Below are 25,612 nucleotides of genomic sequence, written 5' to 3'. Positions count from 1 at the left end.
GGGGAGCTCCGGTGCTGATTGTACGGGTGCTGGATGTGTATTTTCCCAGCCTCACTAACTGCTGCCTGTCTGTCAGGAAGCTGTTGATCCACTGACAGACGGAGGTGGGCACGGAGAGCTGAGTTAGTTTGGGCAGGAGGAGGTTTGGGATGATCGTGTTGAAGGCAGAGCTGAAGTCCACAAACAGGATCCTCACATAGGTCCCCGGTCTGTCTAGGTGTTGCAGAACATAATGCAGTCCGATGTTTACTGCATCGTCCACAGACCTGTTTGCTCTGTAGGCAAACTGAAGAGGATCCAGCAAGGGTCCAGTGATGTCCTTCAGGTGGGCCAGCACCAGTTTTTCAAATGACTTCATGACTACAGACGTTAGAGCCACAGGCCTGTAGTCATTTAGTCCTGTAATTTTGGATTTCTTTGGGATGGGGATGATGGTGGAGCGTTTGAAGCATGAAGGGACTTCGCACAGCTCCAGCGATCTGTTGAAGATCTTTGTGAAGATGGGGGCCAGCTGGTCAGCACAGGATTTCAGACAGGCTGGTGTAACACAATCTGGGCCTGGTGCTCACCATTCACACCTCCTGAATGGTGAGAGCGCTTGATTGGAGAGGTGTTCAGGGTGGGTTGCAGGAGTTGTGAGTGGTGTGAACAGTTGTTTGGAGAGGCATTCAGGGTTGGTTGCAGGAGTTGTGAATGGTGAGAGCGGTTGATTGGAGAGGTGTTCAGGGTTGGTTGCAGGAGTTGTGAATGGTGTGAACGGTTGTGTGGAGAGGCATTCAGGGTTGGTTGCAGGAGCTGTGAATGGTGTGAACGTTTGTTTGGAGAGGCATTCAGGGTTGGTTGCAGGAGTTGTTATTGGTGTGAACGGTTGTGTGGAGAGGTGTTCAGGGCAGGTGATGGGTGTTCTTTCAAACCGGCAGTAAAACTCGTTCAGATCGTCTGCCAGTCGTTGATTTTCCACAGTGCTGGGGGGTGGTGTCTTGTAATTGGTGATCTTCTTTAGGCTTTTCCACACTGATGCGGAGTCGTTCGAAGTGAACTGAGTCCTTATTTTTTCAGAATAATTCCTCTTTGCCACTTTGATCTCCTTTTCCAGTGTGTATTTAGCCTGTTTATACAAGACATTGTCCCCCTTCACGTAAGCATCTTCTTTGGCCTGACGGAGCTGTCTGAGTTTTGCAGTGAACCACGGTTTATCATTGTTGTAATTTAGTTGAGTCTTGGTAGGAATACACATATCCTCACAGAAACTGATATATGATGTTACGGTCTCTGTGAGTTCGTCCAGATCGGTGGCAGCAGCTTCAAAAACACTCCAATCAGTGAGGTCAAAACAAGATTGTAAATCCTGCTCTGCTTCATTAGTCCATCTTTTTACAGTCCTTAATACAGGTTTAGCTGATTTTAGTTTCTGCCTGTAGGTCGGTATAAGATGAACCAGAAGGTGATCAGAATGTCCCAAAGCTGCTCGTGGAACAGAGTGAAATGCATCCTTTATTGTTGTGTAACAGTGATCCAATATATTACTGTCTCTTGTGGGACAAGTAACATGCTGTCTGTATTTTGGCAGTTCACGGGAGAGATTGGCTTTATTAAAGTCCCCAAGAATGATTAAAACAGAGTCTGGGTGTTGTTGTTCTGTCTCTGTGATCTGCTCAGCGAGTTTCTGTAAAGCTGAGCTCACGTGCGCTTGAGGAGGGATGTAAACACTAACCAGAATGAACGAATGAAACTCCCGCAGCGAATAGAACGGCTTGCAGTTAATGAAGAGCGTTTCGTGATTTGAGCAGCACGTCTTCTTTAACACAGTTACATCTGTACACCACCGTTCATTGATGTAAAAGCATGTCCCGCCGCCGCGCGATTTCCCCGTTGATTCTGCGTCGCGATCCGCTCTAAACAGCTGAAAGTCCGGCAGATGGAGCGCGCTGTCCGGTATGGTGTCATTCAGCCAAGTTTCCGTGAAACACAGAGCAGCAGAGTGGGAGAAATCTTTATTTGTCCGAGAGAGCAGAAGCAGTTCGTCCGTTTTGTTGGGTAGAGAGCGGAGATTTGCCAGATGGATGCTAGGCAACGGCGTTCGAAATCCGCGTTTTCTGAGTCTCACGAGCGCTCCCGCTCGCTTTCCCCGCCTGCGCGTCCTCTTGAAGCGTGTGATCAGGCAGTTCCATGTATGTACATGTATATTATGTGCAAAAGATTTACGTGTACGCTAAGTATGTGTGTTGGATAAAAAGTGTAGTGTATATAAATATAAATAGTGTAGTGTGTCCCACAGTTATTATCAGCTGTTCATAAGATGGATTGCCTGAGGGAAGAAACTGTTCCTGTGTCTGGTCGTTCTGGTGCTCAGTGCTCTGTAGCGTCGACCAGATGGCAACAGTTCAAAGAGGGAGTGTGCTGGATGTGAGGGGTCCAGAGTGATTTTAACAGCCCTTTTGCTCACTCTGGATAAGTACAGTTCTTGAATAGATGGGAGGGTTGTACCGATAATTCGCTCAGCAGTCCGGACTACCCTCTGTAGTCTTCTGAGGTCAGATTTAGAAGCTGAGCTGAACCAGACAGTTACTGAAGTGCAGAGGATGGATTCGATGATGGTGGAGTAGAACTGTTTCAGCAGATCCTGTGGCAGGTTAAACTTCCTCAGCTGGCGAAGGAAGTACAACCTCTGCTGGGCCTTTTTCACAATGGAGTCAATGTGAATGTCCCACTTCAGGTCCTGAGAGATAGTGGTGCCCAGGAACCTGAATGACTCCACTGCAGTCACAGTGCTGTTCATGATGCTGAGTGGGGGGAGTGCAGGGGGGTTTCTCCTGAAGTCCACGATCGTCTCCACTGTTTTGAGCGTGTTAAGCTCCAGGTTGTTGAGAATGCACCAGACAGCCAGCTCTTTAACCTCCTTTCTGTAAGCAGACTCGTCACCGTCCTGAATGAGGCCGATGAGCGTGGTGTCATCTGCAAACTTCAGGAGCTTGACAGAGGGGTCCTTAGATGTGCAGTCATTAGTGTACAGGGAGAAGAGCAGTGGGGAGAGAACACAGCCCTGGGGAGCTCCGGTGCTGATTGTACGGGTGCTGGATGTGTATTTTCCCAGCCTCACTAACTGCTGCCTGTCTGTCAGGAAGCTGTTGATCCACTGACAGACGGAGGTGGGCACGGAGAGCTGAGTTAGTTTGGGCAGGAGGAGGTTTGGGATGATCGTGTTGAAGGCAGAGCTGAAGTCCACAAACAGGATCCTCACATAGGTCCCCGGTCTGTCTAGGTGTTGCAGAACATAATGCAGTCCGATGTTTACTGCATCGTCCACAGACCTGTTTGCTCTGTAGGCAAACTGAAGAGGATCCAGCAAGGGTCCAGTGATGTCCTTCAGGTGGGCCAGCACCAGTTTTTCAAATGACTTCATGACTACAGACGTTAGAGCCACAGGCCTGTAGTCATTTAGTCCTGTAATTTTGGATTTCTTTGGGATGGGGATGATGGTGGAGCGTTTGAAGCATGAAGGGACTTCGCACAGCTCCAGCGATCTGTTGAAGATCTTTGTGAAGATGGGGGCCAGCTGGTCAGCACAGGATTTCAGACAGGCTGGTGTAACACAATCTGGGCCTGGTGCTCACCATTCACACCTCCTGAATGGTGAGAGCGCTTGATTGGAGAGGTGTTCAGGGTGGGTTGCAGGAGTTGTGAGTGGTGTGAACAGTTGTTTGGAGAGGCATTCAGGGTTGGTTGCAGGAGTTGTGAATGGTGAGAGCGGTTGATTGGAGAGGTGTTCAGGGTTGGTTGCAGGAGTTGTGAATGGTGTGAACGGTTGTGTGGAGAGGCATTCAGGGTTGGTTGCAGGAGCTGTGAATGGTGTGAACGTTTGTTTGGAGAGGCATTCAGGGTTGGTTGCAGGAGTTGTTATTGGTGTGAACGGTTGTGTGGAGAGGTGTTCAGGGCAGGTGATGGGTGTTCTTTCAAACCGGCAGTAAAACTCGTTCAGATCGTCTGCCAGTCGTTGATTTTCCACAGTGCTGGGGGGTGGTGTCTTGTAATTGGTGATCTTCTTTAGGCTTTTCCACACTGATGCGGAGTCGTTCGAAGTGAACTGAGTCCTTATTTTTTCAGAATAATTCCTCTTTGCCACTTTGATCTCCTTTTCCAGTGTGTATTTAGCCTGTTTATACAAGACATTGTCCCCCTTCACGTAAGCATCTTCTTTGGCCTGACGGAGCTGTCTGAGTTTTGCAGTGAACCACGGTTTATCATTGTTGTAATTTAGTTGAGTCTTGGTAGGAATACACATATCCTCACAGAAACTGATATATGATGTTACGGTCTCTGTGAGTTCGTCCAGATCGGTGGCAGCAGCTTCAAAAACACTCCAATCAGTGAGGTCAAAACAAGATTGTAAATCCTGCTCTGCTTCATTAGTCCATCTTTTTACAGTCCTTAATACAGGTTTAGCTGATTTTAGTTTCTGCCTGTAGGTCGGTATAAGATGAACCAGAAGGTGATCAGAATGTCCCAAAGCTGCTCGTGGAACAGAGTGAAATGCATCCTTTATTGTTGTGTAACAGTGATCCAATATATTACTGTCTCTTGTGGGACAAGTAACATGCTGTCTGTATTTTGGCAGTTCACGGGAGAGATTGGCTTTATTAAAGTCCCCAAGAATGATTAAAACAGAGTCTGGGTGTTGTTGTTCTGTCTCTGTGATCTGCTCAGCGAGTTTCTGTAAAGCTGAGCTCACGTGCGCTTGAGGAGGGATGTAAACACTAACCAGAATGAACGAATGAAACTCCCGCGGCGAATAGAACGGCTTGCAGTTAATGAAGAGCGTTTCGTGATTTGAGCAGCACGTCTTCTTTAACACAGTTACATCTGTACACCACCGTTCATTGATGTAAAAGCATGTCCCGCCGCCGCGCGATTTCCCCGTTGATTCTGCGTCGCGATCCGCTCTAAACAGCTGAAAGTCCGGCAGATGGAGCGCGCTGTCCGGTATGGTGTCATTCAGCCAAGTTTCCGTGAAACACAGAGCAGCAGAGTGGGAGAAATCTTTATTTGTCCGAGAGAGCAGAAGCAGTTCGTCCGTTTTGTTGGGTAGAGAGCGGAGATTTGCCAGATGGATGCTAGGCAACGGCGTTCGAAATCCGCGTTTTCTGAGTCTCACGAGCGCTCCCGCTCGCTTTCCCCGCCTGCGCGTCCTCTTGAAGCGTGTGATCAGGGCAGCCGCTCCGCCGACAAGAATGTCCAGCAAAACATCAGAATAGTCGAAAACCGGTGAAATATCGGGAGATGTGTGTTGCCGAATATCCAGCAATTCGTCCCTGGTGAAACTGATTGCAGGAATATAACTAAAGACAGGACAAACTAACAAAAACACAAAAACAACTGCAGAGCACGTCACGGAGGCAGCCATCCTGTATCGGCGCCACTCAGAGGTTGTTATAGCTCTGTTGTTTAAGTTGTTATAGCACAATACCAAGGTCATGGGTTTTGATTTCCTCATGGAAAAAAAATTAATACCCTGAGTGCAAAGCAATCCTTTTTAATAAAAGCGACTGTTTTACTTTTAAGTTTAATAAAGTGGTATTTAGAAGGGATAATAAAGTGGCTGTAATCTTAGAGTGATTAAATGAGGTAGTCTGAATTGATCAATCATGACAAAGTTGTGAAGGCATCCTTTTTTTATAAAAAGACATTAATTTGGAACTACCACGTTTGAAGGTGTTTGAGATTCACACTCAGGCAAGAATAAATGTGTGGTCTCATTAATTTAGAGTATCCCCTGCTGAGTTTCATCCATAGGAGATCTTTCATTTTGCTTAAGTCTGACAGAATCCAGCAGAGGGTATCGTAAATTAAGGGACATCTAAAACACTTCAAAACGCTATTAAATACTTGCAATTTTGCTTTTATTTAACAGTATAGCACAACAAAATGGATTGGACATAAACATGCATCATAGCTGCACAGTATTGTCAATAGTTTCTTTATTTTGGCATTAGAATGAAATCACAATAAGCAAAAATTAAAAGCGCTTAATATTTTATGAATTAAAATTTTTTAGTAAAAAATTTTCTACACCAATTTATTTCAGGGTAGAAATGAACAATAACCAAAAAAATAAAATCTGTAAAAGTCTTTTTACATTTTAGTTCATGTTGATGTACAGTTCAGACCAAAAGTTTGGACACACCTTCTCATTCAAAGAGTTTTCTTTATTTTCATGACTATGAATATTGTAGAGTCACACTGAAGACATCAAGGGCTATTTGACCAAGAAGGAGAGTGATGGGGTGCTGCGCCAGATGACCTGGCCTCCAATCGAGATGGTTTAGGGGTGAGCTGGACCGCAGACTGAAGGCAAAAGGGCCAAAAAGTGCTAGGCATCTCTCGGGGAACTCCTTCAAGACTGTTGGAAGACCATTTCAGGTGACTACCTCTTGAAGCTCATTAAGAGAATGCCAAGAGTGTGCAAAGCAGTAATCAAAGCAAAAGGTGGCTACTTTGAAGAACCTAGAATATGACATATTTTCAGCTGTTTCACATTTTTTTGTTATGTATATAATTCCACGTGTTAATTCATAGTTTTGATTCCTTCAGTGTGAATCTACAATTTTCATAGTCATAAAAATAAAGAAAACTCTTTGAATGAGAAGGTGTGTCCAAACTTTTGGTCTGTACTGTATAAGGTTAAGAATAATGTACAATCAGTATGTTATCTCGGTTATAAAACTACTTACCAAATAACAATACATGGACATAAATGATTGATTTGAGTTTACATTTTTTTCATTTTACCTCAATATCTTTAGACTTACACTACATCATAAAATTACAATATTTGTAACACTGCAATAGTAAAACACTACAATGAACAAACATTGCAACAATACTAAACAAAAATAATATTAACACTAGAGTTCTCTGAAGAACAAACTTCACTTAAACTTCACTCAACAACTGAGATGCACGAATGCAGCTGCGTTTGTATAAAATGGATCGTGAGTCCGCTGTATGATACGAGTCATGAAAGTAGCACAGTTTCTGTTACCCGGATGACAGGAAATACCTGACCACTGAATGACGTGATGACCAATCAGAGTATTCCATTCCAATGAATAATAATGAGAATGTAATGAATCTTAATGTTACCATTAATGCGAAAACCAATGTGCTAAACTGAAAGTATGAGATTATTCACACCATGTGCACATCAGTGTGACAATAACTAGAAGTGAGGAGCGCGCTCTTCGTTCAGGCTTACTGACTTAATGAGAAGTAAGTAAAGGGTAAATAACAGGAACCAACAGATGCTCTTATTTATTATTTACATACAGCCACTGACATCCTTTAGAGACAGCTTCTCATAAGAGTTGGCAACAAGGTCTAAAGCTTACAAGACAATCAGGAGGCTCTAGGAATGGAGCACAAAGGCACAAACTGCTCTCTAGTGCAGTCAGTTGTTAGGTTATTAAAGATTCCCTGACCTGAAGCATTTGACAAAATAAATAGATTTCTGATGCAATATTTGCTTTAGGCTATTTGAATACCTGACACTCTGCCCTAGACAAGACTTGTTTTTATTGTAGTGTTCAAAGCTGGCTTGTTCCTTTGAGGACTATTTAAAAAAAATAAAAATCTAATATTACAACTGATTGTTGGACATTACTGTGCTAGCAAATTTATGATCAATTTTATCAACAGATTGGACATAAATTTTATGATGGGCTACAGTCTGAAAATCACAGCAGATGGGGTACGAAAAACTGCTTTAGATGCAGAAAAGTAAATGCTGTAATGTCAAAACACTCTGGCCAAGTTTGACAGAATAAACCATTGTCTGTGATGGAGCCAGCATGCAAAGTCAACTATTGCATTCAAACAACCTGTTCAGAGATCATAAAGTGAGAAACTATTTGGGGATGGAACAAAGGGACAAAGGATACACACTGATATTTCCATACAGTGTATTTTACCTAAACAACATTTAATATTAAGGGTCCTGAGGATTTAAAAGTTTATAGTTAAAACTTTCAGGTAGTACTGGCTCAGTTTGGTACTTTTAACAAATCTACCCTTAAAACCGACACCACATATATTTATTATTATTATTCATGCATTAAATATAAATTATATATACATTATTTTATTAAGATATAAAAAAATATATTGAATGTTCTTTATTTAAAAATTCCTCATAGTATGCTTATTATAATAATTTTTATAAATATAAAATATACATTGTTTCTATTATATAGAGTATATTAAATTATTAATGAAAAAATATAAATTACTGAAAAATCAATTTGAAGATAATTAGTTATTTAAATTTGTATTGTGCAGTTGTTTACAAATGCAGTTCTCTCTCTTTCTCTGTTATTTTTATAAATAATAAACAAGACAAATATACTGTAAATATTAAAATTAATTTTACGAATAATATATATGTAAAATACAATCTATTTTTCAAATGCCATATGATATTTAATTATTTACGTTTGTATACACATGCACAATTTTTTAAAATAAATTTAAATAAATTAATGATTATTCACCCCTATATAAGTATTAGTCCAAAGCATATTCTGTAAAAACAAAGGTTAAATGAGAAAGATCAGTCCTGTAGCTTATTCAGTGAGCTGGTATTATGTTGTAATGAAGGCTGTAATGAAGATTGATGCTAGTGTTCCAGGTGTCATGGAGGCACAGAGGAACCTGGCAACTAATTATGTTTTAATTACAATAACTGTAAGCATCATGCCATCAGCACATTATCTGTCTCATATAAGCATTTTTACATTTTCATTTTCTCAACATCTTTACAGTAAAATCATACTGATTAAAAGACAATATCTAGATTCTCATACTGATTTTTGTCTAATATCTCGCTTAAGCTGTGTGGCCCAACACAAGAGGCAGCAGGCTGAGAGTTGATATCCTGATATATCTAAATGCCCGGTAGAGATGGCCGTGGGTTCTTCTGGAGACGTTTCTGTTCCTCTTACTTATTAAGGGCAGCTTGGTGTGAGTCTGCAGCACTTGGGCTGATTACAGAGCCAGAGTATGCCATGTGTCACTGGGTCACAGATTGGACTGGTGCTTACTCGGGCTCTCCCAGCATGCATCTCACAAGGGGTACGGACATCAAAAGGCAACGTGTTGCACTCGTGCTGGAGAGATGAGGAGGCTGTGCCTTTACCATGTGAACCGGGACACACGTTACAGCCCAAAGATAGATGCAGCGACAAGAAATCTGCGCCTGTTGATGGCAAAGGATGAGACAAAAAGAGAGCTGGGAAACTCACTTGCATTTGCTTAGTAGGTAGTTTAGGTTTTCTCACCCTTGACAAGAGAAGTGACACATTTAATTGAGATAACAAATGAGAATGTAATGCTTTAAAGAAACTGATAAAGACAAAAGGAGAAACTCATTTTACAAAATATTTCTATTTCAAATAATGCTGTTCATTCTAACTTTCTATTAATCAAATATTACTGAAAAAAAAGAATTATCACAGTTTCCACAAACTGTTTCCAATATTGAGAATAATTAGAAATGTCTCTTGAGCACCAGCATTTTTAAATGATATCTGAAGGAACATGTGACACTAAAGACTTAAAAAAAAAAAAAAAAAGAAAACAATTATTTTGAATTTTAATAGTATTTCACAGTATTACCGTTTTTACTGTATTATTATTTTTTATTATTATTAAATAAATGCAACCTTGGTGAGCATTCAGAAACATTGAAAATGTTACAGAGAGCTTTATAGTAAAATGTTTGGACACAATTGGACTGTATTTCTATTTTATAATCTTAAAAAAAAATATTTCAAGGATTTAAAATGCTTTAGAAGACAAATATAAATTCAGCCCACAAACTGAATTTCTTTACAAAACCAAAAAAAAAATAATAATAAAAATAATTAGAATGGAGTTGGACTGGATCGTGATGGAGCAACAGTCAACAACTGTCTATCTTACCAGGCCAAATGCTTAAAAATCATCCCAGGATCCACCTTAGGGAAATGGATGATAGAAGCCCAGAGCTGTAATCTAGACAAAGGGTGTCTGCTTTGAATAAACTAAAACAGGTTTGATTTACTGAACATTTTAAAGTCACAGCATAATTCCCTTTCTTACATTAGTTTCATTGCTTAGCTCTAGTTCATAATTACTCATATATATTAAGTATGATAATGAAAACATAAACAATTGATAAAGTAGACTGACCTTGCCTCACTTTTGCATATGAAGGAAATAAAAAAAGACTGCCAGTAGGCAGATTCATTATAAGCCAGTTCAATTCACCAGCACACACTAGTACAAGCCACGAATAAAGCACGAACGCAGTCTAAGAAATCATCACACTTCATCTTCAGCACAGTAATTACAAAAATTAAATCATGAGTGTTGGGGGTGAGACCTCATAGAAGGACGTTTATACACATGAGCAGGATAAATGTTGCTAATGATGAAAGTGTGTTTAGCACTTGCCTTTATATTTATATTAAAAGTAAGAGTTTGATATACTTTAGGAACAACATTTATGTTCTTAAAGGACAAATGAAAGAATTATGCATAAAAAAGTTTTCTGCGTTACCCAAAATCAAAGTCATATTTAGTGACCTAGCAGTGACATGTGCAGTTGAGTCATGTTTTCATTCTTAATCATCTTTATGAAAAAGAAAGGTCAGATAAAGGCATCAGACAGCTTTTGGCCTTTGGGGGATGTTTACTTCCAAGCCAAATCAAATGACAGGACGAAGATGCAGTGGCAAGACATGGGATTTAAAAAATATATTTTTTTAAAAGTTCAAGCTCTGAACATGATGTCAATAATCAAATAAAACTCTAAGACATTATCTAACATAACGACTGGTTACCCCCTGAAATAACATCATATAATGTGACACGATCTTGACAAGTGAAAATATGTGCTAGCGTCTTTTTAAGCTCTACTCTTGGAAGGAATACTTCACTGTTTAACACTTAACACCCACATCATTCTCATACCTCATCACATTTGCATTTCACCTCCAAATAAGGCTGTCTTCACGGTTTTTAATTGTGCCCATGGTAATAAATACCTAGTTTCCCAGCCATGCTTTGAAAAATATATAAAGCAATGAATTTTATTCTGTAATGTATTGTAATCTTAAAAGTTCCCTGTTGTGTAAGACAACATCTTAAAACAAATGCTACGCCACTGCCCTTACATAAATGAAAAGACAACAAAACTGCATGGTGTCTATATCTTTCCAGTTTTGTACATATTGAAATCGGCGGGTGTTAATTTCATCCTTCCTAAAACTGCCCCCATTGAGAGACTTTGATATATTTGAATATTATATTTTGCACTCTTGTTTCACAATTACTCTCAAATACAAGTTTTAAGATGATAAAATCCCCATGTGTTTCTGTAGATGTATTCTACAGTAATATTGTAGGTGCAGATTGCAGAATGTATTAATGACTAAATGTAGTCTAACTAGTGATAACTGAAGGTCTATGCTGTACTCAATTGTAGTGGATTTATCTATCAAAAAATAAATGTGACGGATACATTTTGCACTGCTTGTTTTGATGTAAGCATTTAATAATCATTCATATGTGTTTTGAACAAGATTCCAGTTTTTGATGGACAGCTGTTGTTCAGCACCCAGGACAGCGTTGAGTTCTTCTCTCTTTTGTTTTTTACTTTATTTTGGGATAGTTCGTCAAAAAAATAAAAAATAAAAATTGTTATGAAAATATGGAGAGTCAATGGCTATCAGCAACTGTTTGGTTACCAACATTCTTTAAAATATATTTCTTTGTGTTTCACGTCAGAAAGAAATTCATACAGGTTTGGGACAAAACTATGGGTTGAACTATTCCTTTAAATGACTGTATACCCTTCTTGAAAAATACAACATTTAAGTCCTATAAGAGTTTTAAATACATTCCTTGTGATTATGACATAGTGTATTTACATTCAAGTAATATAAAAATGCAAGACATCATTGCTTGTCTATACATTAAGCCAAACAACAATGAAAGAGAAATTACTTTTTTGTACTTACACTCATACTGAACATCAAATTTATAAGGGCTATACAAATCAATAAAATGACAAGCATATAACAAAACACATTTCGTGCAAAATATGCTCCTGAATGCTAAAATATAATTGACAATAACAAAACACTCTTTCCCAAAGCAATATGCAGACATCATTTAGTCCAAATATTGTCATTGTATTTTGTTTTGAATCTCACAAATACTTAAATTCACACACACACACACACACACACACACACACACACACACACACACACACACACACACACACACACACATACTCACACACATACATACAAACTTGTTACATTTATTCAGATTCTAACAATAAATAAAATTAGCTAATGCATTTATGTTCTCTCTGCTACCTTTATTTTTGAAAGCAGATACTGAAATGTCCCTTTGTCTACAGTCTGGTCCTTTTAAAATGGGTAAATTCAATTACAGAGGGAAAACAAGAAAGCCGGAGAATGTGGAGTACTTCCACCCGCCAATGAGGTTCCCTCTCTCCAGTTTAAGATAGAGTCTGTCTTCACGCTCCAGGTGAAGCAGAACGCCGTTACTTGCTGCCTCTCGGGTCACATCTTGATCACCGGCAAATGCAGATATTATTGGGTATTCATTATGCATCAGATTGACCTAATGACATGGAAACACAAAATGTGATCAGATGCATTACAAGAAGCCAGATCATCCTTCACCCTATAACACTAAATAATATCTGTTTTTATGTTTTAGTATATATCTTTAATTACTAACGAGCACCATTTCCATTTAACTTTTAACTTGATCCTTAGTTATTCCAATATAGTGACTAGTATCAATTCATTTAGTACCTAGTATAATATTACATACTACAAAATAACAATTTGGTACTAGTCACTATTCTAATAGTGAAAACTAACTATTCTGTTTTTAATGGTAAGGATCATTTTTCCAGTTTAATTATATGGGGATCTGTGTTTGTGTATTCATATAATACTTTGAATAGTTAATGAATAACAATTGTAAATGACACCTATTCCAATTTAATTATTGGTATCTATTTCAGCTTTGAAAGTGACTATTTAATGTAAACAGTACATACTTATGAGATACAAATATCCATCCCAAATGTCTCACTAGTTATCATTTCTTTATTTTTCATATGAAATGACAAATGAAATGAACTAGCCAGAATGATACTTTACAGTTTAATTAAAATCTTCCTGGTAAAGTTTACATTTGGAATACAGACATCTAATAAATAAATACGAATGTCTATTCAGTTATACTAAGAAACCTGGAACATATTGTAAATATTAAATAAAAGAATGAGTAGTAGTGTCAAATTTTATAGTAAAAAAATAAATAGAAATCTGCACTTATCATGGTTTATATATATATATTGTGTTATAATTCAATGGCAAAACCATTCTATTTAAGTTTCAGTTTGTTTGTAATTAGTTTCAGATAAAAACCTTGGATTTTAAGAAATAGACTTACCTGAATTGTCTGTCGGTTGTAGACCTTCACAACGTGAAAGCTGAAGCTGTAAATGCCTCGCCGAGGAGCTTGAAATACACTCGCCTTAAGATCGAAATGATTTCCAATGTTCACTAGTACCTGCAAAAATGTGTTTGTTCGCTTAGTTAACGTGTGTTTTGGTAACATGTTTTCGGGGAGAAAAATATTAAAGTCTACTTAACGCACAGATATGCTTTGAATAAATGTGAAAGCAGGGTCTGACCTGATCAAAGTAGATTGTCATGGACTTGTTACTCATTTCTGATGGTTCATGGTTAGTTCCTCTGACCGCAGAAAAAGCCACTTTAGCACCAGCAGCTCGGACAGATATCCCAAACGACGAGGTCACTCCACCTTCAGCTGACGGGTTCGAATCACACACAACTAAACATTTTCCTTCCAAAACTACTGGTTCTGTGTCATTCTGTCCGAGGGAAAACGCAATGCTGAATCCCAAAAGAAGGGTAGAGGCCAGCACGGCCAAAGATCCCGGTTCTCTGGCTCTCAGCATGACTGTGGAAGACCTCTGAGCAAAAACTACTATCGAGGTCTCTTTGTAGATCAGTGAAGACGACAGCATCTCTCTCTCTCTCTCTCTCTCTCTCTCTCTCTCTCTCTCTCTCTCATCCACATGTCACTGCGCACTCGCCTTATTTGAATACGCCCTGATTTTTTTTACCATATTAAGTTCCATTGCGCAATAGTCTCTAATCGATGGCAAAAAGTTCAAAAGGCAAAATTGATGTATCATAGCTAAACAATAAATAATAAGTAAAAAGATAAATAATTAGAATAAACTTATTACTAATCAATGCTTTGACAACCAGTTTTACTTAGGAAATCTAAACTGTGTAGACGCGTAACTGAAGGGTTTGCGTTGAATTGATATTCCAATAAACCCTATTGAACAGTTCAAAGCACTACTGTATTCAGTGCACTTTAGGTCTGATTATATTATCTTATAAATGCTAACAAGTTTGCTCAGCATGTATTGATGGAAAATTAAATTTAATGTTAACTGATATTCTGTAAGAGGTCAGTCCACTGGTGACATCCCATTGTTTGGTGTTGAGATGTTTCAGAAATTAATATGATGTGTTATTGCACCATCCAGTGGTTGTAAAAAGATATTAAAGCATTGTCACATGAAGAAGAAACTTTAAACTAGCGAAGTATTTAGCACTTTAATTTGAATTCACACGTGCAACAATTATGTTAATTAAATGCAAAATGCATAAAATATAAGCGAATGACTAGCAAAACCATTTGATATATAACAAGTCCTTTGGCTTTTTATTTTAGCAGCATAAAGATTTTTGGTTAAATGTTATGAATGTATTGTAATGAAGTGACGTGGTAAAGATGCATTACGATTGTTGTGTGTGTGGGGGGGGGGGGGTTTGAGGGAAGAGGGGGTTGAGTTAAATAATTGTTGGGGTTGAGTTAAATAATTGTTGCACCTGACCATTGATGAGCGTGAAGGAGAGAGAATGATAAATAGAGAAGCACAGCAAAGTGTGAGAGGGCTGGGAAGCAGTGTTTTTGCTAAACTCCGAGCTGCACTCAAGGTTGGGGGGTGGGTGCCGTTCGCATGCTGTTTAGGGCTGCCGGCGGTGAAGATAGTTTAGCGGGCTAACCTGTAGATAAGGCTGGGTATAGGAGTGCGTTGGGCGGCGCGGCTTCTCAGACCAGGGGTGCTCCGTTTTCGCTACAGTCGGGGCCCCGCGAGCGCTGGACTGGTGACTGCTTGTTCCCCTCTACCAACCAGCGCCAAAGCCTAGACCCTGGGGGAGGGTCTTGTATCCCGGGAGAGCTAAGTTTTTAACTCTTTGTGTGTGTGTGTGTGTGTGCGTGTGTGTGTGTGTGTGTGTGTGTGTGTGTGTGATTTTTAAATCTAGCATTATAGCCATTTCATGATGGGGTGGGAGGGTTATGATGAACTGAATTCTTATGTGGCAGTCTGATGGCGTCTTTGGCGTGAAGGTTACGTTTTGTGTGAACTTGTGCCGTGTCCTGCGGGGGTGATATGTGTTTCATAGCTTTGGTTTATTTATTGTGGTTCTCTGTGTAGCAGCTTCTATGGTGGTGTTGTTCGCCCAGATTTGTTTAACATTAGTACTTAGGACTTCCAGAACCTGACCCAGTCTGACATGTTTGGTAACTGCATGAATTCTAAATGTAATAAACCTAGATAGGGAATTTAATGTTGTGGCTAGAGGAATCTACTCTACAGACCAAGCAACACCACAGGGGTAGATTTTATTCTGAAGGAGAATTGGTCTGGGTTCGGGGGAAAGTGAGGAAAAGGGGGCTCTGTCCAAAATTACAACGAAGGTTTAAGGGGCCTTATAAAGTCAAGGAGAGGATAACTGAAGTTCTGTACAGACTTGTGCCAGTTGAGGGGGGAATAGAAATAGTGGTGCACTTCAACCGACTTAAACCATGTCTTGCTTCTGTGACAGAGGTTACCAGCCAAGAGGCTGCAGAGAGCCCACGGATGGTTGGTGTCCCACCTAAGGAGACCTGGCTGCAGACTTCAGATTCTACGGTGGGTCGAGAGGGCGAGGTGGCAGTGCCAGGGGCCAGATCTGAGGGGCCTCCAGTCACACCTACGAGTGAAGCAAGTGGTGTGCCAGGAAGCAGTGCTGCCTCAGTGGGATCACAAGGGCAAAGGGAACGGCGGGCTCCAACCACACAGGACCAGGGTGGTCAAGGATCTTCACACACGGGGCATATGAAACAATCCATGACTAGCCAAGTTCCAATGACTGGGGAGGTCCAACAAGGTGCAATGTTATCCAAGGACTTGCGTCTAGGACGAGCAAGAAGGGCACCGGTGTGGTCCCGGGACTATGAGATGTTTTGAATTTGACTCGAGGACGAGTCTGCTTTATGGGTGGTGGGAGTGTAATGAAGTGACGTGGTAAAGATGCATTATGATTGTGGTGTGTGTGTGGGGGGGGGTTTGAGGGAAAAGGGGGTTGAGTTAAATAATTGTTGGGGTTGAGTTAAATAATTGTTGCACCTGACCATTGATGAGCGTGAAGGAGAGAGAATGATAAATAGAGAAGCACAGCAAAGTGTGAGAGGGCTGGGAAGCAGTGTTTTTGCTAAACTCCGAGCTGCACTCAAGGTTGGGGGGTGGGTGCCGTTCGCATGCTGTTTAGGGCTGCCGGCGGTGAAGATAGTTTAGCGGGCTAACCTGTAGATAAGGCTGGGTATAGGAGTGCGTTGGGCGGCGCGGCTTCTCAGACCAGGGGTGCTCCGTTTTCGCTACAGTCGGGGCCCCGCGAGCGCTGGACTGGTGACCGCTTGTTCCCCTCTACCAACCAGCGCCAAAGCCTAGACCCTGGGGGAGGGTCTTGTATCCCGGGAGAGCTAAGTTTTTAACTCTTTGTGTGTGTGTGTGTGATTTTTAAATCTAGCAGTATAGCCATTTCATGATGGGGTGGGAGGGTTATGATGAACTGAATTCTTATGTGGCAGTCTGATGGCGTCTTTGGCGTGAAGGTTACGTTTTGTGTGAACTTGTGCCGTGTCCTGCGGGGGTGATATGTGTTTCATAGCTTTGGTTTATTTATTGTGGTTCTATGTGTAGCAGCTTCTATGGTGGTGTTGTTCGCCCAGATTTGTTTAACATTAGTACTTAGGACTTCCAGAACCTGACCCAGTCTGACATGTTTGGTAACTGCATGAATTCTATATGTAATAAAGATTACTGTTTCTACCCCTGTGGTGTTGCTTGGTCTGTAGAGTAGATTCCTCTAGCCACAACATTAAATTCCCTATCTAGGTTTATTACAGTATAATAGAATGTTCACATCTGGCACACAATGTCAACATATTTCAATATGTTTCAGAATTCAGACTTGTTTACAGTCACAACCTTGCAAAACTAAAATGTTTGAGCTGTCAGTGTTAAACTTTTTATGTGACAGATTTTGTGGAGTCAGTAACTATTTATAGTAACTTTAAATCAGTTTAGTGCTCATTCTAATGCCAATTTGCTGTAGATTTTTATATTAATCAAATGACACTTGACAACCACAAATTTTGTAATACAAATATTCAAACAATATTTTTGTTTTTATGACAAAGTCTGCTAATTGGATCATTGTCTTGCTGAAATATGAGATTTAGCCAACTGAAGCAGGTCCTCTTGCAGTATTTCGCTGTGTTATGCAGCATGCATTTTTCTTCTGTTTTAACAAGATACTGATAGAAAGCAGCCCCACAGAGAATGTCAGTTTAGCAGAAGGCATTTGGGACCATATTAGTGTCTTATCCCCCCACCCCCCCCCTCCCGCTATTTGGTGTGCTTCTAGTTTACACACAGTCTTGTTGTTAGGTGCAGCTGCAGCAGTATAGTGGAAAGAAACATGAAGGAAAAGTGGATCTTTTTGCAAGCTATTATTTGTCCAGATGCCACAGTCAGAATGTCTCTTCATGTTTGTCTCTGTTCTTAATAAAACAATGACCAGTTAAATTACATACAAAATCTGTCTTTATTTTAAATTATCTGTGACTGGACTTTCTGAATAAGGTGGGCATATGAAAATGCACAAACCCACCAATTATTTTAATTTCGAGCTTTTACTATTTTATTGACCGTTTTGTGTTATCATACCATACCAGCTACTGCCAAAACAATAGTGAGTGATTCTGGAAGTGAGTGAGTTGGAAATTGGGATCATTTTACTATAAAAGTTAGGCCTACTGTGAATTATTTTAAGAAACTTGGAGTTTTGCAGGGCATTACAGTGTACAACAGACCGAGGTTTAGAATTGTTTATCCCAAAACCCTATGCTATGTAAGATGGCCAAAAAACAGTACTTTTGTAATTGAAAGTATGGCCTTAAATGTTACTCAGAAATATTTTGCTATAGCCTATCATATACTAAATATATATAAATATTATCACACCCTCCGCAATAAAGAATATACTATTCAGGTATAAACCATGATTTAACGCAAATGAAGGTCAGTAGGCCTATATTGTTCCAAGTTCACCAGAACAATTCTGGAAATACATATTTCATTATACATCAGCATCAGCCTACAACCAACTGACTGTCTATCCATTACAGCCTTGTTATAGTTCTCAAAAAAAAATCTATCCGAGTGTAATCAATACATTTTGTATTATTCTTAGATAGGTTAGTAAATATAAAGAAATGCGTTTTTATTAGAGCGTCACACTTGGAGCTCGACACAGCTCACATTTTGCACAATGTTTTCATTTTGCACGCATGAATGACCCATGTTTTGAAGTAGGCTAAAGTAGGCTATACTCAAACATGCTCAGTTAGAAAACCATGGGTTAACATCACCTGGACAAACTTCATCTGAGGCAGGGTAATATAGATTATTCTGGTCAAATGTGAATGAAGGGATCGTGTTAATCCACTCTTCGCGTCCACGGGTCTTCTGTGCTCTGAGGCGGATTACGCAGATGTGTTCAACCTGTTCCACAAGTCTCCAACTACAGTAGGCTACACCGTGAGTTCGGGGAATAGCGGCTACAAATTTTGCGATTCTTTAAGCAGCTTCTACTAAAGACATTTCATGGAATTCAAAGTTAAAACCCTTGGGGAGAATCATGGTGCCGCGGATGAAACTGCTTGTTGGTGAGTAAATATCAAAACAGTGCGCGAGCCTATGAAAACGCACGTAAATATGTTTAATTTTATTGTTATAGACCGAGTAACCTCTTTGGAACAATATATACATTATTTCCTTTACGTTTAAGCCATATTCCTATATTTAATGCGTTATTCTGGTCGCATGTTCACACGAAAACGAGTAGCCTATATCACTAAACCTAAAGTGGCAGTTAATTTACATTTGCAATAGTAGTGATAAAGTTGCAGAAGGCATAGATAGATTGAAAACACTATTTAACTAAATAAACAAAATACAGAATATATACAATATACAAATTATACTGTACATTAAAGTTGTATTTGAACATTTAAGAACTTTATAAACATTAATCTGGTCTCTTTTTGCAGTTGTTGCAAGTTTTGTCAATCTTGGATTTTCTGGAGCACCAACAGCACCACTACCAAAGAGAGCTAAAGGTAATTATCTCTCATTTGCAATTACCTCTTAATGAGGCAAGAAGAGCATTGTGATCTCATGCAAAAGTAGTATTGATTAATTTGATTGTAGATCGTTTTATATATATATATATATATATATATATATATATATATATATTTTTTTTTTTTTTTTTTTTTTTTTAATAAAGTAACCCTTTGTCTCTTCAGTTAAAAACAATTCAGGTGTGATGCCGGCAGGGTTGTGTGGTGCTTGGATCAAAGAATCTGATGGAGGGCTTTTCACATCTCCTAACTATCCTGAAAAATATCCTGCTGACAGAGAATGCATATACATAATTGAAGGTTAGCGATTTCATTTTGACAGTTTTTAATCAGTAACACATTTGCATGTCTAACTAGAGGTTTCAATTATGTCATAGCTTCTCCAAGGCAATGCATTGACCTGTATTTTGATGAAAAGTATGCCATTGAGCCATCATGGGAGTGTAAGTTTGACCATATTGAAGTCAGGGATGGTCCCTTCAGCTTTTCTCCTATTATCGGACGTTACTGTGGACAAGAGAGCCCGACCTATGTTAGGTCCAGCGGACGATACCTTTGGATAAAATTTGTGGCAGATAGTGAACTAGAAGCCACTGGATTTTCAGCTCGGTACAATTTCACCCAAGGTAAGAGTGTTTTTGTCATCAGTATACTGTATGCATTTGTCTGTATCCACCAAGTATTTATCAGTTTCTTAATGCGAGTTTGTCCAATATGATTTGAGAATCTTTTACTTTAATGGAAGTACAAAGAGTCACATGATCATTGTCACAAATTTACTTGATTATTTACCTGGAAATAGTGCAGAATCAGATTTCTTATTAATTTTACATCTTGTTTTAAAATAGTTAACGTGTTACAGGTTTAAATTAATTAAAATTTAAATAGCAGATTTTCTCAACCTTTTGGACACTGTATTTATTCTGAAATGAAACGTATATAAAGTTATAATATTGGTTTTGTACTGGTGGTTTATTCTAGGCAAGATCCTCCATGTTTTTGTAAATGCAGTGTTCTCTGCTCAGGTCAGATGGCCCTGCATTTGTAGTGCGGGCACACATGCAGCAGCTGAGTGGGGGAGGTTTGTTATGTCTCTGATCCCAGTTAATGAAAGCTTGTCTTCAGAGGAGCGCACTCAGTCTGCCCCATGTCCTGAGCTCTGTCCTCCTACTTCAGCTTCTCCAAATCCTATTGCAAATCTATGGGATGGCCAAAATAATTTGCTTTATGCAATATTGTTGGGTTACAACTGGTCATAAGTCTTTTGTCAAGATATTTTAAAATCCATATTTCACATCATTCAAAGAACAGCCAAAGTGAAGACAGAAGTGAGTGTTTTTTTGACTGCTCAACTGATATTTGGGACAGATGTGATGTCCGTCTTGTCTACAGTTGGCTGGTCTTCCTGATTATGTGATGTTACTTAAAGTCTGATTACACCAGTGTTCATTACAGCTGCCTAATAAACACCGGACAGCAGTGGTAATCTCCTCTCAGTGCTAAATCCAGTCTTTAGATTTTGGCAATGTAGCAGGATCATAGGAGGAGAGGACCAGCAATCACATTTTTGTCCTGGGCCCCTGTGAAAATGATTGACAACCCTGTAATTAAGGAAGCATACAAAATACATGCATCATCAGCAAAGATAGGACATCTACACACTGTGGAAACCCAACCAAAATTTTTATTTATTTACTTATTTTTTTAAACAAAAAATGTTTCTTTCAATTTCAAATCTTACAAAATTAACTTTTGTAGCCACTAAGAGATGTATGAATGTTTATATTACTACTACTACTACTACTACTACTACTACAAAAATCAAAGAAAAATGAAGAAATCAAAGAAAATAAACTGATTTTTGATTTTTTTTTTACTGTAAAATATCATTCTGCACATCATAAATCAGAGATTTATTGAAGACCTACATCCATGCGTCCGATTACATCAGCATAAAGAATAATCATAGCCAAGCTGTACCAGAGGTAAGAAAACACGAGAGGATTACTGTGAATCCCTGAATGATTTTTGACCAAAACTTCAAAAGACTCTGTAATATCCTGGTGTTTTTTTTTGGAAATTATAAATTAGATCTAGATAGACATGATGAGGCTATTGCCTCTCTTAGGTAATAGGCTGAAATACTGTGCATAAATAAATTAAATTCCAACAGGTTCCAATAAACACACCTACATTTTATTACTTTGCTTCCAGTCACTGGGCTGCCTAATCTGTGTGAGGCTGATGCAGGGATTATTAATCCATGTACAATCATGACTCGAGCCTCAGGACATTATTTTCATTCCCTAATCCTATGTGTTTCAGTTATTATGGCACAAGAAAATAAATGATTGTACTGGGACAGAAGTTCCTCAAGGTCAAGGCTCCCTAATGTGCTCTGCTGTAATTACCCTTTTTTTTTACATTACAAATGTCTTTACTGTCATGTTTGATCAATTTAATGTGTCCTTCCTGAATAAAAACCTTACTGATTTCAAATATTTGGACAGTAGTGTAAATGCACTGTTTTGTATGCTGGTGTCCTTACTGGCATGACTTACTTTTCTAAACCAACTCGCATAGAAAGGTCATTGTAACGCATTAAACCTTCATAATCATCGGGAAGAAGGAGGCGGGAACCGGCGGACAATCAAGTCAAACTTTAATAATCAAAATAAACACAAAACAGCACAAACAAAATCAAAACACAAACTAAAATCCAGGCCTGGTCCTCTCTCGTCCTCCACTGTCGTCACTCCTGTTTTATATCCTTCCATCTCCTCTGTGGGACTCGAGACCAGTGGGTCGAGCAGGTGTAGCTCATTTCCAATCACTCCACCGGCCTCGCTCTGTTCCCACAGCTCTCGGCCCCGCCCCACTCGTCACACACATTATTGGATAACCAGTGTTTTTGATGGTAAACAGCATGGCATAAACCAGCCTTTAAATACACACTGTCTTTTCAACAGCAAGAAGCCAATGCTTTGATATTTAGGACAATTTTTATGTTATTTATGTTCATACAGTATGAAATCACTTGTGGGTTTGTGGGTTACGTGCCCATGTACACTCAACAGATTAAGGCCTTATAAAAATCCTTAATCAGTCACTCTCCTCCGCCTGCTTTGCAGATCCTGATTTCAAAGACCTTGGAGTTCAACAATCTCTTCCTAGTGAGTGAAGTGTTTTTTTTAATTCAATTGATCTCCTCTGCATCATAAAACCACTTCACAATGATACATGACTTTGCTTTCATATTGTAGTTTGTGAATTTGAGATGAGCGGGCCAGAGGGGATTGTGGAGTCTGTAATGGTTACGAAAGAGGGCAAAGCGTTGCAGACAGAGGCTGTAGACTGCTGGTGGTTCATAAGAGCTCCTCCTGGCTCGAAGGTAAAACTCTCACTTTATTTAATGAAATTAAAACCCAGCATGGTGGCCTAGGGCTGATCTTGTTACTCTCCACTATGTAAGGACCTAAAAAATAACAATACATAAAAATGTAAAAGGATCTCCTAAGAACACTGATATAAATGTGTCTCTTCTTGTATAGATCTATTTGCGTTTCCTGGATTATGAGATGCAGAACTCAAACGAGTGCAAGCGTAACTTTGTGGCAATCTATGATGGGAGCAGCTCAGTGGAACACCTGAAGAATAAATTCTGCAGCACGGTGGCCAACGACGTGATGCTGCTGTCTTCATTAGGTGTGATTCGCATGTGGACCGATGAGACCAGCCGCAGGAGCCGATTCCGTATCCTCTTTACCACCTTCCACGAGCGTGAGTCATTCATCTTGTTTTTTAAAAACGTAACACATTTCAGTAGCACTTTTAGATTTCTTTCTAGCGTTAAAGTCGTGATTAACCTCTTATTTTAACTCTATATTTGGACTAACACATTATTAGTGCTGTACTGAGTCACAGTTTTAGCGTCTCTTGTGGTTTCTTCTATAATTCTATGATTTTGCTCTGCTCTTCAGCTCCATGTGAAGGAGACGCTTTCTTCTGTCATAGCAACATGTGTATTAACCACACATTGGTGTGCAATGGTATCCAAAACTGCGTCTATCCTTGGGATGAGAATGGTTGCAAAGGTATATTATCACATATTCAAAAGTAATACATTGATAATTAATAATTCAAATTAAAGGGATATTCTACCCAAAAATGAAAATGATGTCATCATTTGCTCACCCTCATGCCATTCCAAACCTGTATAACTTTCACGACCTTTGTGGAAAACATTTCAATTTATATTTCAATATTCAAACATTAATATCAATATTAAAATATTTCAATTTTCTTTTGTTGAGAGGTCCATTGGATGGACAAAATTCACATATTTACAAAATATATTTTGTGTGTGTGTGTGTGTGTTAAAGTCATACAGGTAAATTATTAGAGCATTTTTTATTTTTGAATAAACAACACCATGTTTTTGATAAATCTGTACTTTTTTGAGAAATCAATAATTTTATTTAGTAAGGACAGATTCAACTCATTGATCAAAAGTAACAGTAAAGACATGGATAACGATACAAAAGATTTCTGTTTTAAATGTATAATAGTTCCTACAAAAATATTAGAATACTATATTAGAATGATTTCTGAAGGATCATGGGATATGGAAGACTGGAGAAAATTAAGCTTTCACGGCATCAAATTCAATTTTCAAATGTTTCAAATAGAAAACAGTTAATTTAAATAATAATATTTCACAACATTTACTGGATTTTTGATCAAATAAATGCAGCCTTCATAAGCACGAGATCCACTTTCTTTCAAAACCATAAAAAACACTTACCAACCCAAAACATTTTAACTGTAGTGAATATATATATATTTTTTTCTTATTTTTCTTTTCCAAATTTAAAACAATGTGGCACATAAAATATTTATGCTCCTTTCATACAGAGAAAAGAAAAGCCAACATCCTGGACGGTCTCGACAATACTAATGTGACCATTATTGGCGTGACCTGCGGACTGGTGATTATCCTGCTCACCATATCCATAATCATTCAAATAAAACAGCCACGGAAGAAGTACATAATCCGCAGAGATGAATTTGATCCCACCTTGCTGCATGAGGCCTTTGAACCCCCACACTATGAGCTGTGCACATTACGGCAAGCACCCTCATCCGATGATGAGGTTTTACCTGAAGACTTCCCCAAACTGGAGCGCACCTCCTCCAAATGCATCCACGGCCACCACTGTGGCTCCCAGATGTCCAGCACTCGGGGCAGTCGCAGCGATCTCAGCCTGCGAGATGCTGCAGCTGTCCTCTCAGAGATGGAGCAATCTCTACAACCCCCCTTCCCTATGCAAGCCACCCCTACTAGCCACAGGAATATTCTAGTGATGAAGCACAGCTACTCGCACAATGGGGCTGAAGAGTGCGACATGGATGATGAACTTTATGATGGGCCCACAACCAGCTGTGGGCGAGCTGCAATGGACAGAACTGTGCATCGGTCAGTATCTAATGACTTTTGATGCACGTTTTCCATGCACGTCAACCCAGCTTTAGGAGATTTCTTTACTTCCCTATTTGTCTTCATTTTTGTTTGTGGTAGTAATGCACTTGTTTATTAAGTTTGTTGACAGACAAAATTTCCTTGTTTAATCAGTTCGTTTTCACCATTTTGTGTCCATAAAGGATTATGGATCAAAAAACATGGGTACATTAAATGGATATGTGAACCATAAATCTGTATTGCTGTTAGTTTACTTTTCCTATTTTGTATATGACTAGCCCTATGCTGTCTAGTCCATATAATTTGATGACTGTTATGCACTTCTGTTTTGATCCTAATATTGTGATATGATATTAGGACACTCAATCATTGCATATGTTTGATGCAAATTTTTTGATGCATGCTGTTTGGTGTGGGTATTATTAAAAACATTACATAAAACATGTCATTACTGCTATGGCTAATTTCACC

The 25,612-nt window shown here is 39.1% G+C and overlaps 2 protein-coding genes across 2 annotated transcripts; one reads left to right on the top strand and one right to left on the bottom strand.

Annotated features, from left to right (window-relative positions):
• Nucleotides 1-12,307: 12,307 nt before the first annotated feature.
• LOC132154878 (cerebellin-1-like) lies at nt 12,308-14,222 on the bottom strand. Its single transcript, XM_059563601.1, has 3 exons — nt 13,781-14,222; nt 13,537-13,656; nt 12,308-12,690 (listed from the first exon to the last, which is right to left on the bottom strand). The coding sequence occupies exons 1-3, from the start codon at nt 14,135-14,137 to the stop codon at nt 12,493-12,495; spliced, it is 675 nt and encodes a 224-aa protein (XP_059419584.1). The 5' UTR covers nt 14,138-14,222; the 3' UTR covers nt 12,308-12,492.
• Nucleotides 14,223-19,669: 5,447 nt separating this feature from the next.
• On the top strand, nt 19,670-25,584 carry LOC132155413 (neuropilin and tolloid-like protein 1). The gene is made up of 8 exons (XM_059564265.1): nt 19,670-19,688; nt 19,828-19,962; nt 20,040-20,288; nt 22,794-22,835; nt 22,926-23,053; nt 23,214-23,442; nt 23,643-23,756; nt 24,577-25,584. Exons 1-8 carry the CDS (start codon nt 19,670-19,672, stop codon nt 25,158-25,160), a joined length of 1,500 nt encoding a protein of 499 aa, XP_059420248.1. The 3' UTR covers nt 25,161-25,584.
• Nucleotides 25,585-25,612: the final 28 nt, after the last annotated feature.

This window comes from Carassius carassius, chromosome 12 (genome assembly GCF_963082965.1).
Source record: "Carassius carassius chromosome 12, fCarCar2.1, whole genome shotgun sequence".
Lineage (NCBI taxonomy): Eukaryota > Metazoa > Chordata > Actinopteri > Cypriniformes > Cyprinidae > Carassius > Carassius carassius.
This window is presented reverse-complemented; position numbering and strand designations above follow the sequence as displayed.

Bases quoted from the DNA above. Each gene is read 5' to 3' on its own strand.
- LOC132154878 (XM_059563601.1), bottom strand. From the start codon at position 14,137: ATGCTGTCGTCTTCACTGATCTACAAAGAGACCTCGATAGTAGTTTTT. The intron at 13,657-13,780 runs GTCAGACCCTGC...ACATTTTTGCAG, and splicing joins TGACAATCTACTTTGATCAG to GTACTAGTGAACATTGGAAA. The intron at 12,691-13,536 runs GTAAGTCTATTT...CCATGTCATTAG, and splicing joins ACAACCGACAGACAATTCAG to GTCAATCTGATGCATAATGA.
- LOC132155413 (XM_059564265.1), top strand. The intron at 20,289-22,793 runs GTAAGAGTGTTT...CCTGCTTTGCAG, and splicing joins TCGGTACAATTTCACCCAAG to ATCCTGATTTCAAAGACCTT. The intron at 23,443-23,642 runs GTGAGTCATTCA...TCTGCTCTTCAG, and splicing joins CTTTACCACCTTCCACGAGC to CTCCATGTGAAGGAGACGCT.